Source organism: Lutra lutra, chromosome 17, assembly GCF_902655055.1.
Source record: "Lutra lutra chromosome 17, mLutLut1.2, whole genome shotgun sequence".
Taxonomy (NCBI): Eukaryota; Metazoa; Chordata; class Mammalia; order Carnivora; family Mustelidae; genus Lutra; species Lutra lutra.
Window position 1 is genome coordinate 52,907,607 of NC_062294.1, and position 11,468 is coordinate 52,919,074.

The window sequence follows — 11,468 nt, forward strand, 5'->3', positions numbered from 1 at the left end:
GATGAAGCTGCGAACTATTACCTCCCCGGAGTGGTGCTGGACCCCTCCTGGGAAAAGCAGAGTTCCTGACTCTCTTTCTTTGAGCCCAGCGGCTCAGACGGCTGCCAGGAGTGGTCATGACGGGGACGGAGGGCAGGAGTTAAGACCCAGGTCCCGAAGGGAATGTGGGATGGCTCAGTTGGGCCTGAGTCCTCCACCTTCTCATGATCCCCCGTCTCTGCCTCTTGCCACCAGCGAGCCCAACCTCCTGGTGCGGGCCTGTAACCAGCTGGGCCAGTTCCTGCAGCACCGGGAGACCAACCTGCGCTACCTGGCGCTGGAGAGCATGTGCACGCTGGCCAGCTCCGAGTTCTCCCACGAGGCGGTCAAGACGCACATCGACACTGTCATCAATGCCCTCAAGGTACACCACCGCAGAGCCTGCCCGGGGCCAGGCCCTGTACGCTGGCCTCTGCTCCCTCGGAGAGGCGCAGGGCTCAGAAGCCACCGCAGAGCCTAGAACATTCCACCCTGGCTCTCTTCCCTCAGACGGAGCGGGACGTTAGCGTGCGACAGCGGGCGGCAGACCTCCTCTATGCCATGTGCGACCGGAGCAACGCCAAGCAGATCGTGTCGGAAATGCTTCGGTACCTGGAGACGGCGGACTACGCCATCCGTGAGGAGATTGTAAGTCCCGGGAGGAGCTGGGCGCCTGGACCCCCGGCTCTGAGGGAGGAGGGGGCTGGGGGCCTGGACCCCCGGGGTCTCCAGTTGGGGACAGTGATGAGCCCAGATCTGGTTCTTCCATGCTTGGACTGCGCGCGCACGCACAACTGCCCTCCCTGGCTGGCAGGTCCTGAAGGTGGCCATCCTGGCCGAGAAGTACGCGGTGGACTACAGCTGGTACGTGGACACCATCCTCAACCTCATCCGCATTGCGGGCGACTACGTCAGTGAGGAGGTGTGGTACCGCGTGCTGCAGATTGTCACCAACCGTGACGACGTCCAGGGCTACGCTGCCAAGACCGTCTTTGAGGTCAGCGCCCCCACAGTGGGACGGTGAGGCAGAGCAGGGACAGCTGGGGCTGTGGGGCCCACCCGCTGTGACCACCGTCTTGCTCCCTCCTCCTTAGAGCACTGCCTTGGCCTCCCTGGGGGCCGGGTCCTCACAGGCCAGCATGAGGGTCTGTGGGCCACGGGTGCAGGCCACCCAGCGCAGAGTCACCGACCTGCAAGTCCTGCGGGATTCCCCAGCCTTCTGCCCCAGGAAGGGGGGCCTGGTGCCGCTGGTTTTACCACCTGTGTGAACGTGGGCCAGTCACGTAACTGGCCTGTGCCTCAGTTTCCCCACCTATCGTCCCACCCACAGCGTAGCGTTTGTGAGAGTTCTACAAGTTAACAGGCATCCCGGGCTTAGCCCTGCACCTGGCACCCCTGAGCAGTCCTGAGTCAGAGCACACAGCTCCCTGCTGCGCTCACCCGCCCTGTCCCCACCTCCAGGCACTCCAGGCCCCCGCCTGCCATGAGAACATGGTGAAGGTTGGCGGCTACATCCTCGGGGAGTTTGGGAATCTGATTGCTGGGGACCCCCGCTCCAGGTGAGGCTGTGAACACGTGCATCCTGGAGGGGTCCGGGGCTGGTGGTGATGGGGCCCCCAGGGACCCTCTTGGCCCCTCACACAACCATCTGGTGCTTGCAAGACAGCGCAGCTCCCAGGAGCCTCTGGGACAGAGCACTGCAGTGGCCGCCGTGCAGGGTGGCCTCGGGGGGGCTCCGGGAGGAGGCCAGGCAGCCACGTGCTGACGCCCCCCACCCTCCCCAGCCCCCCAGTGCAGTTCTCTCTGCTGCACTCCAAGTTCCACCTGTGCAGCGTGGCCACCCGGGCCCTGCTGCTGTCCACCTACATCAAGTTCATCAACCTCTTCCCGGAGACCAAGGCCACCATCCAGGGCGTGCTGCGGGCCGGCTCCCAGCTGCGCAACGCGGACGTGGAGCTGCAGCAGCGCGCCGTCGAGTACCTCACGCTCAGCTCGGTGGCCAGCACGGATGTCCTGGTCAGCGCCGTGGCCCCCGCGTGTCCCTCCTCCACCCCTGCGCCTTGGCTGCCGAGCTGTCCCTGACCCGCTCTCACCCTCTGGCCCCACAGGCCACGGTGCTGGAAGAGATGCCGCCCTTCCCGGAGCGAGAGTCGTCCATCCTGGCCAAGCTGAAACGGAAGAAGGGGCCTGGGGCCGGCAGCGCCCTGGATGACGGCCGGAGGGACCCCAGCAGCAATGACATCAATGGGGGCGTGGAGCCCACCCCTAGCACTGTGGTGAGTCCCAGGGGCTGGGCTGTCAGGGCCCCGGGCTGCCGGGTGCTACCCCAGCTCACCTCCACCTGCACCTCCCTGCAGTCAACGCCCTCGCCCTCCGCCGACCTCCTGGGGCTGCGGGCAGCCCCTCCCCCAGCGGCAGCCCCAGTGACCTCGGGTGCAGGGAACCTCCTGGTGGACGTTTTCTCCGACGGCCCAGCGGCCCAGCCCAGCCTGGGGCCCACCCCGGAGGAGGCCTTCCTCAGGTACAGATGCCTGCCGTGGCCCCAGGCTGCCCCTTTTCCGTCTGCCCCCTCACGGTCCCCTCCTCCCTCCCTGTCCCTGTGCCTCTGTCGCCGTGGCTGCCACTTCCCCTGGCCTCCTCTCTCCCTCTGGCCATTCTGGACTCTTGGCTGACCCTGGCCGCCCTGTGTAGTCCTTCCCCCATCGCCATGTCTCAGCCTGCTCTTCCTTCTCTCTTTCCCTCCTCCTTCTTTCTCTCTCTCCCCCCGGCCCTCTGCTGCCTCTCTGGGATTGGCTGCCTGCCACGCCTGTCTTCTCTTGTCTGCTCTGGGATTGGATGGCCCAGCGAGCTGGAGCCGCCTGCCCCTGAGAGCCCCATGGCTTTGCTGGCTGACCCAGCTCCAGCTGCTGAGTAAGGGGTGTCCCCAGGGAGGGTTAGGGGACTACAAGCTCTTATCAAGGGGTTCCTGATGAGCTGCGGAGGCAAGGATTTGGAGGGGAGTGAAAGTCGGGGTCCTCTGACATGGGGCAGGGGTGGCAGCACACACCAGGGTCCTAGTCCCATTAGAGACAATCATCAGTCTGATTCTGGGGTTCTTTGGGGGAATCTGGGTATGTGGATTCTGGGGTTCTGTCCTTTGAGGGGTTACAGTCTCCCACCTCTAGCTCGGGTCTTCTCTAGCCCCCCAGCCTCTTCCCATCTCACTGCTTTCCCCACCTGCAGCCCAGGTCCTGAGGACATCGGACCGCCCATCCCTGAAGCCGATGAACTGCTGAATAAGTGAGTCACGGAAAGGATCAGGGAGGGAATGGGGACAGGTGGGGAGCACTGAGCAGGGCCTGGACAGGCGCCCCTGGCATCCTGAGCTCCCTGCTGCCCCCACCCAGGTTCGTGTGCAAGAACAACGGGGTCCTGTTTGAGAACCAGCTGTTGCAGATTGGAGTGAAGTCGGAGTTCCGGCAGAACCTGGGTGCGCCCGGAGAGGGGCGGTGTGGGGATGGGGTTTCGGGGACACCTGGGTTTGGGTGGCATCTGGAGAGGAGGTTAAGGAAGTCAGATGGAGCCCTGCCCCTCCCCACCCTCCGCAGGCCGCATGTATCTCTTCTATGGCAACAAGACATCCGTGCAATTCCAGAACTTCTCGCCCACTGTCGTCCACCCTGGAGACCTCCAGACTCATATCCTCCCGGCCTGGCCCAGCCCCCTCCCCTGAGCCCTGACCCTCCTGGTCTGCCTTCCTGGCCGTGGGGAAGCAGGTGAACCCCGGTCCAGAACTGTGTTCAGTTCTCTTCAGAGCCTCAGCATATGGTTATGTGTTCGAGGTTTAGTGTCATCTGAGACAGGGGTGGGCCTCTTCTCCCCAGGACAGCCTGAGGACAGTGAAGTGATGGGAGAGAGGTGCCTCCGTTTGTCCCTGTCAGGCCGCTTCCATGTCCTGAGCTTGTCCTCCGAGGGCTGCACACCCACGATCCCGGCGTCTCCTGCATTCAAGAGCCAGGCCTGCGGGTCTGGATCCCCAAGCAAGGCTGTCTGTGTGATCTGAACCAGTCACTTGGCCTCTCTGTGCCTTCCTGTCCCATGTCTGAAGTGTAGACCCTCTTCCTTCTCATAGCGTTGTTCTGAAGGGCAGTGTGGTTGGGAAACTCTGGAAGGGTGGCTGACATAAAGGAAGGTGTCAGTCCTCCCTCCTTTCTCTGATAGTGGTTTTCATGCCCGTGAAATGACAGCGGTTAGGCCCAAAAGCTTTGAGGACCTTTTCAGTCCTTTGCTGCGTTTAGCCCTCAACAGCAGCATCTCCAGGGCGCCCGGCGGGCTCAGCTCTGTGCTAGGCATGGGTAGGGGGCAGGGGCGGGAGACGCCCAAGAGGCCGTCCTTGCCAACTTGAAGGTAGATGTGATCACACTGCAGCCACTTTCGGTGCCCTGACCCTGTGCCAGACACACGGACAAGTACTCACACTGGATTATTTCTCTGAATGCTGAGGACACCGTGTCCATTTTGTAGCTGAGGCTAAGAGGTAAAGTAGCTCTCCCAGAGTCCCCAAGGTGATACGATCCCAGGATTCAAACTCAAGTCAGCCATCTCAGCCCCAGGAGGGCTTCTGCCCTAGTGCCATGTGACTTGTGCCATAATGGAGGTCCCCGAGCCCCTCGTGGGAGGCCAGAGGGCTCACTGAGGAAGGGCTTCGGTGTTGGGGCCGCCTACCATGTGCCGGGGTTGGCAGGCCCGGCCCCTCGGAGGCCTGCAGGCCGGGGTTCAGAACCATCAGAGTTCGTGGCCAAGACCATAGGGGAGAGGAGGCGGGGGGGAGGGAGTTGCCGCCTCTTTCTGGCTTCCTTGACCCCCAGCGGGCACAGCTGGCGGTGCAGACCAAGCGCGTGGCCGCGCAGGTGGACGGTGGGGCGCAGGTGCAGCAGGTGCTCAACATCGAATGTCTGCGGGACTTCCTGACGCCCCCGCTCCTGTCCGTGCGCTTCCGGTGAGTGGGGCGGGGGCCCTGCCAAGCGGCTGCGATCTTCTGGATGGGGAGGGGAGGGGGGCTGGGGTCTGATGGAGCCTCCTTGCCGCCCCTCCCTCCCCTCGCCACCAGGTACGGGGGCGCCCCCCAGTCCCTCACCCTAAAGCTCCCGGTGACCATCAACAAGTTCTTCCAGCCCACGGAGATGGCGGCCCAGGACTTCTTCCAGCGTTGGAAGCAGCTGAGCCTGTGAGCAGGGAGGGGGTGTGAACTGCAGCTGCTGGGGGGTGCGGGGACGGGGCCTTCCAAGCACCTGACCGGAACCTTTCCCCTGCCCCCAGCCCCCAACAGGAGGCACAGAAAATTTTCAAAGCCAACCACCCTATGGATGCGGAAGTCACTAAGGCAAAAGTGAGTGACCACTGTGCGAACAGGAGAGGGGGCCCTGGACCCACAGCCCAGACCTGCCTCTCCCTAACTGGGGTGTGGGGAGTACTTTCCATTTTTTCCGTGCCTCTATTTTCCCATCTGTAAAATGGGGCCAGGTCCCACTCAAGAATTTCGGGGGAACTGGTTTGCTACTGCCTGGTGGCTCCCAGATCTGGCCCCCTCCGACAGCTACCCTTCTTCCCCAGCTCCTGGGGTTTGGCTCTGCTCTCCTGGACAATGTGGACCCCAACCCTGAGAACTTCGTGGGGGCTGGAATCATCCAGACTAAAGCCCTGCAAGTGGGCTGTCTGCTCCGGCTGGAGCCCAACGCCCAGGCTCAGGTGAGCAGTGGTCTGGGAAGTGCCTCTGAGACTGACACATTACCCTCCTGCCTCAATATGTTCGTTTTTAATCACGCCCCTCTGTGCTGTGTCCCTGAATCCTCTGTTGTCTTCCTTGCCACATCCTTTCTCCCCTTCTGGATCTCACTTTCACCCTTCACCCTTTCCCTCCTATGTTGTTTTTATTTCTGCCTCCTGTTCCTTCTGTCATCTTTCTAATCCCTTTGTCCTTTTTCTCTCATCTCCCTGTATCCTACCCCCCACCGCGCCCCCCGGGCTCTCTGTCCCCTCTTCCTCCTCCCTGAGTCTGTGCCGCCATGTCCCCCACCCAGATGTACCGGCTGACCCTGCGTACCAGCAAGGAACCCGTCTCCCGTCACCTGTGTGAGCTGCTGGCCCAGCAGTTCTGAGCCCTGGACTCTGCCCCCGGGGATGTGGCCGGCGCCGGGCAGCCCCTAGGACTGAGGCAGCTGTGGTGGATGGGGCAGCGAGGGGACCTCCACTGGTGACAGGGAAGACCCCAGGGGTGGGGGGATGCCTGGAACCTTCCTCCGGCCTTTTGTATTTTTATTTTTGTTCATCTGCTGCTGTTTACATTCTGGGGGGTAAGGGGGAGCCCCCTCCCTCCCTTTCCCCCTTAAGCACAGAGGGGAGAGGGGCCAGGGAAGTGGGCGCCTCCTCCCCTCCCACCCCACCCCATTGTAGCCCCTCCTGCCCCCTCCCTGTCCAGGGGCTGTGTATTATTGTGAGCGAATAAACCGAGAGACGCTAACAGCCGTGTCTGCGTGAGTGGCTCAGGCACAGGGGTCAGAGGATCGGGCTGAGGGCCTGCAGAGTGTGGGTGGCCAAGCCCCGAAGCGCGTGGGTGGGACTCTGGGCAGACAGCAGCAGCAGCAGCCGCCGCGGACCCGCCTGCACAGCCACCAGCCGCCAGCCCATGCCCGGCTCCTCCGGTCCAGACACCAGGTAGCAGGCTCTTGGCACCTGGGTCCTCTGGGCCACTTCCTCCACCTTGTCCTCTGCCGACCCCGGCTCTGGAGGAACGACAGGAAGGGCCGAGGTGACCAGGGGGGCCCCAGACAACTAGTAGGCGAACCTGCAGGAGCGACACACATCCCGGGCCTGACAGGTGAGGGCCTTGCGGCTCCAGCTGGCTGTCAGTTGCCTGAAGGACATGGGCGGTCTCCCCCTTCTTCCCAGCCAGCCTCCATCCCCCTCTACTGGGGATGCCGTGTGCAGCCCTGGACAGTCCGCCTAGCAGTACAGATCACAAACATAGAGGTATGCTGAGCAGATACAGGCCCAGCCCTTGGAACTCTCTCCCCCCACCCACATTAGGCAGGGAAGCAGGTGCGGGAGGTGGAGTCACGAAGCTAGGAGGGGCCAGTCCTCCATCCCTTCCTTTGTTTCCCGAGGGCCTCGTGGGTTCTAAGACAACTTTTCCCTCCTAACCTAGTCTCTGTGACACCCCGCACCCCGAGGGGCAAAGATGGTGGCAAAGTGTGTGCTTGCAGCAGTACAGTGGATTGTGGCTCTGGGAACCTATGTGTGACTCGGGGCTCTCCACTGCGTACTAACCGAGCCTCAGTTTCTTCCTCTGCAGCAGCAGAGTGATGTGACGGGAGCTCCCCCTCACCTGTGAGGGTGAAGTCAGTCATGGCATCCATGACACTTGGCCAGAGAGGAAGTCTCAGCGTTACCTGTTAGGGCTGCCCAGTGGATTCTGTGGTCTCCAGGCTGCGACCCCCCTGCCCCTCCCCGCGGGTGTGGATGCCCCATCCTCCCTTATGTGATCGGAGATTCAGTGTTCTCGCGTGTGCAAAGGGGGCACACCTGGTGGGAAGTGCGTGGCGGTGACCAAGGTGTAGAAGGAGCGCAGGAGGCGACGACGATGCTCAGGAGAAGGCTCTGGAGGGGGGAAGAGAGGGTGACAGAGAGCCCCCCTGGGCCCAAGCCCCTCCTGTCAGTCTGGCCCTCCTGTCAGTCACCTTGAACCCCAGAGGGCTCCACCGTGAAAAGGCAACGTTTCAGGTCCAGGTGGAGCAGCAGCAGCCTGTGAGAAAGCGGGTGTTGTGGCCAGGGCAGAGGGGGTGAGGACCCCCAGCCCACACCCCCGTCCAAGCCCTACCCGAGGATGTCCGTGTGCAGGGGGAAGCCAGCGGGCAGCGCTCGGGATCCCAGCGGCACGCAGGCCCGCAGCGGGTCCAGCACTGGCTGCCACCAGCGGTCCAAAAGCTGAGGCGAGGCCCGTGGGTGAGATCAGGGGCGGGTACCGGGGAAGGGGCGTGGCCAGGGTGGAGAGGCGGGGCCCACGAGGGCGGGGGTACCCAGGGGACCAGGGAAAGGGTGAAGCCTGCAAGGAGGGGATGGGAGCGATAGAGGGACCGGGCTGGCCGGAAGGTGTAGTCCACGGGGGTCCGACGAGGGTCGAGCGCGGTGTAGAGAACGCTGGCCGGAAGAGGTGGTTAGCCAGGGACGGGGCAGGCGGGCAGAGGGTATTACAGGGGGGAAAAGCGGGGACATGGCCCGGATTCACCTGTGGATCCAGCTGGCTGAGGGGAGGGCGCGGCCCGCAGAGCAGACACAGCTCCAAGCCCGGCAGCAGCGTCAGGGTCAGAAGCCGGTGCGGGACCTGAAGTGGGGCGCAGCAGGGGCTGGCCGGAGCTCCGCCCCTTCCCGCCGAAGCCCCGCCTCCTCGCGTTCCGGCCTCTTGGTCCCTTCGCGGCCCCCTGTCCCCCGCGCCCCGACTCCCCCAGCTCACCGTGGGACTCCCGTGCGGCAGGTACACCGGGTAGTCGCGAGCGGCCTGAGGCGGCAAGGACCCCACCAGCCAGGGGAGCAGCACGGCCTCCGGCGTCCCCAGCCGCCACCAGCTCTCTGTTGCTGCCACCACCCGGCCCGACACGACCAGGCTGCCAAAGGCCGTCCCCGCCGCCTCGGCGAACCCAGAGAGGGCTTCCTGGGTCAGGAGACATGAGCAGGGGCGGCAGTGACTTCCCAGGTGGGCCAAGAGTGGGAAGAGACAGGCATACAATTCAAAGTTGGCCTGTTGGCATGCTTACGTGCCTCACTCTCCCTGGGCATGGGTTCCTTCACCTTCACAATCAAGTACCACCCCCAAGTCACACTGTAATTTAAACAGCTAGTGTGGCTGCTCCCTAGACTGACACGTGTTACTGAAGTTAATAATCCCAACAGCATGAGCCAGGTGGGCGCAATCAACCACCTACTCCTGCTGGGAGAGGTCATGTCACCTGCCCCTAGACATGTCACAGGAGGCGCCCGTGCCAGGGGAATCGACAAGAGCAGTATTTAAGGAAGGATAGATGGAAATTCACCAGCGAAAGGAACAGCGTGTGCCAAGCAAAGAAGTTGGGAAGTTGTTGGGGTCCGGGGAACCCCCAAGGCAGTTGGGTGAAGATGGAGTTAGCAAAGGTCAGAGTGAGCATGTTGGAGGGTTTGAGATTCCAAGGTCCTCAAACACTGGGCTGGGGGGACGGGAGCTTGTCCTGGGGGCGATGGAAGCCATGGAAGGGCTGTGAGCTGGGCAGGCGTGGGGTAGCTCCTGGTGAAGAAAGACCCTTCTGGGGCCAAGTGGGGGTTGGGATGGAAGCCCAAAGGATGAGAAAAGGTTGAGGCAACGATCCAGGGGTAAGAGGATGAGGACTGAGCCAGGGCCAGTGACAAGCTGAAGGGTTCCCCAATGCATTCTCAGTACCTGCAAGAGAGACCCTTCTGGAGGAACCACACAGTCCACACACTGGGTCAGGTCCCCGATGAGCTCAGAGTCCCCCAGGAAACTGTCAATGAGGCGGTAACTGGCCTAGGAATGGGAGGGAAGAGGAGTTTAGGACCCAGGTGGGCCCCAGATCTGCTGCCTCCCCTTAAGAAAACTAGCCCTGCTGGGCCTGGCTCTAGGGTCAGTTGACCAGGCTGCCCCAGGGACAGCTGGGAAGTGTAGTTTCTGAATATCTGTGACCTGGGATCCTAACTTCCATGCTCGAGTACTGTAGCCTCACCCTTAACTCCTTCTTCAGTCTCTCCACGTTGCGGATATTGGTCAGTTCTTCGAGTCCTACAAGAAGAACCTAGAAGAACCAAATAAAAGAGCAGGAGCTGGGGATCTGGACTCCTCTCCTGGTGTGAGGGAGGAGGATGCTCAGACTTCCTGGTTTGAGGAATAGGGCTGGGGAGTCTCACCATGGCCCCAAACACCATCTGGAGTAGCCTCTCCAGCCTCAGCTCCGAGGTCCCCTCCTCAGATGACAGCACAATGAGGGTGATGCTGTGAGAAAGGAAGGTGAGAAGAAAGAATGATTCCAGGCCAGGGAAGCAGGACTGTGAGGAGAGAGTCTACCCTTGACCCTGGATGCAAGCTACATCTTTCGCCAGCTGGCACAACCTGCTTCTCATACAGAGAAACTCAGGGATAAGACAGGGTAACTGGCTTGTCGAAGATTCCACAGCCAAGTAAACAGCTGGCCTTGGAGACCTGGTAAGCCTCAGGGTCATCTTCAACAGCGGCCATCACCCAGCCCCTGGCCCTGCCCCAAAAGCTACAGCTTGGAGACCTGTCATGGAAGCTTTTCCACACCACGGTCGTGTCCTCCGTCCTTGCAGAGCTCAGCTGCACCTCGAGATTCTGCCCAAACATGTGTACTCCATTGAGGGAACCGATGACAGAGAACGGAAGCTGGGGGAAAGTTGGGGACATTAGACAGGAGCCCCCAGTCCCCTCCACCTTGGGACCCAAGTGTCCAGGGTCCCAGCCCCCTCCTCTTTCTACATCCCCTGGCCCTCCTCTTCTAGGAATCAAGAGTATAAGACCAGTCATTGCACCCTTGGCCCTCTAAACTCGACTCTGAAACTTCCCCAGATCCTACTCCCCTGACGATCCAACAGAGTCCAAGTGCCTAGCCCCCTTCTATTTTGAAGATCCAGGGGTCCAGAGCCCCACCTGCTGGCGGGCGGGGGCACCGCCGCGGCAGCTTCTGCAGAACAGGGGGACTCCGCTGGAGGCCGCAAGGCAAAGCAGATGTACGGTGCCCTCGGTCCCCTCCTCGCCCATCTGGAACCCTCTCCAGTCCCCTCGTGGGGGCAGTCAGCGACCACCTTGGAGCATGCCCGTGGTCACGCTAAGTCGGGCTGCCGGCAGGCGGTCCGAAGCCGCCTGAGGGCGAGATGGCGAGCTGATTGGAAGAGAAGTAGATTTCCCGCCTTCTTCACCCAACTCAAACCCATCCTCAGTCTCTATTCCAGTACCTCCCCCGAGCCGTTTAGGTGCTCTTCCGCCTCGACCGGAAATCATATGCCCCTAAGAAAGATGGCACCCATCGTACTTGTAGAGCTTCGTAGTTTCTCCTTAATTGTTCATTTATTTAAAGAAGAGAATGAAGAGCCCGGATTGAAGGTAAGGACGGCGCCAAGGCGTTGTCTGGCGAGCTTCAGGTAAACTAAGATGTTTTTACATTTTAAATTGATAAAGAGCTGTGCCCCACTCAAAGATGGTGGCTGCACCGAGGCGTTGCCTGGCAACTGCATTCCGTCCACTTTCCAGTCCAAGGTACAGAGAGCTGTGCCCCACTCAAAGATGGCCGCATGACGTATCTCGAGCAAAACCGAGAGAAATACCATCTCCCCCTTCACCCTCGCGGGATGGTTTGGTCCGGCCAACGTTGCCTAGTAACCACCCAATGAGATGGTTGTTTTTGTTATTAGAAAAA

The 11,468-nt window shown here is 61.6% G+C and overlaps 2 protein-coding genes across 5 annotated transcripts in view; one reads left to right on the forward strand and one right to left on the reverse strand.

Annotated features, from left to right (window-relative positions):
- The window catches only part of AP2A1 (adaptor related protein complex 2 subunit alpha 1), a 30,365-nt gene extending 23,848 nt beyond the window's left edge, over positions 1-6,517 (forward strand). The window contains exons 9-24 of one of the 2 annotated variants that reach the window (XM_047710986.1): positions 235-403; positions 529-666; positions 833-1,015; positions 1,480-1,577; positions 1,803-2,034; positions 2,127-2,294; positions 2,376-2,539; positions 2,863-2,928; positions 3,241-3,297; positions 3,405-3,487; positions 3,606-3,695; positions 4,873-4,996; positions 5,108-5,224; positions 5,317-5,386; positions 5,611-5,745; positions 6,078-6,517. In XM_047710986.1, the coding sequence (XP_047566942.1) occupies positions 235-403; positions 529-666; positions 833-1,015; positions 1,480-1,577; positions 1,803-2,034; positions 2,127-2,294; positions 2,376-2,539; positions 2,863-2,928; positions 3,241-3,297; positions 3,405-3,487; positions 3,606-3,695; positions 4,873-4,996; positions 5,108-5,224; positions 5,317-5,386; positions 5,611-5,745; positions 6,078-6,155 (1,972 nt within the window). In that variant the 3' untranslated portion in view covers positions 6,156-6,517. The remainder of the gene's footprint in view (positions 1-234; positions 404-528; positions 667-832; positions 1,016-1,479; positions 1,578-1,802; positions 2,035-2,126; positions 2,295-2,375; positions 2,540-2,862; positions 2,929-3,240; positions 3,298-3,404; positions 3,488-3,605; positions 3,696-4,872; positions 4,997-5,107; positions 5,225-5,316; positions 5,387-5,610; positions 5,746-6,077) is intronic. The other variant, XM_047710987.1, reaches the window with a different exon arrangement.
- Positions 6,296-10,974, reverse strand: FUZ (fuzzy planar cell polarity protein). Of its 3 annotated transcripts, XM_047710990.1 has the most exons (12): positions 10,703-10,974; positions 10,317-10,438; positions 9,946-10,030; positions 9,765-9,833; positions 9,464-9,568; positions 8,507-8,704; positions 8,282-8,377; positions 7,874-7,980; positions 7,734-7,798; positions 7,579-7,653; positions 7,382-7,445; positions 6,673-6,779 (listed from the first exon to the last, which is right to left on the reverse strand). In XM_047710990.1, exons 1-11 carry the CDS (start codon positions 10,811-10,813, stop codon positions 7,396-7,398), a joined length of 1,083 nt encoding a protein of 360 aa, XP_047566946.1. In that variant the 5' UTR covers positions 10,814-10,974; the 3' UTR covers positions 6,673-6,779; positions 7,382-7,395. The 3 variants fall into 3 exon arrangements, with proteins under 3 accessions (XP_047566944.1, XP_047566945.1, XP_047566946.1); XM_047710988.1 differs by lacking the exon at positions 7,382-7,445 and having other exon boundaries at positions 6,296-6,779; positions 10,703-10,970; XM_047710989.1 differs by lacking the exons at positions 7,382-7,445; positions 9,464-9,568 and having other exon boundaries at positions 6,296-6,779; positions 10,703-10,970.
- Positions 10,975-11,468: the final 494 nt, after the last annotated feature.

Bases quoted from the DNA above. Each gene is read 5' to 3' on its own strand.
- FUZ (XM_047710988.1), bottom strand. From the start codon at position 10,813: ATGGGCGAGGAGGGGACCGAGGGCACCGTACATCTGCTTTGCCTTGCG. The intron at 10,031-10,316 runs GTCTCCAAGCTG...CCTTTCTCACAG, and splicing joins TGGAAAAGCTTCCATGACAG to CATCACCCTCATTGTGCTGT. The intron at 9,569-9,764 runs GTGAGGCTACAG...TCCCATTCCTAG, and splicing joins GACTGAAGAAGGAGTTAAGG to GCCAGTTACCGCCTCATTGA.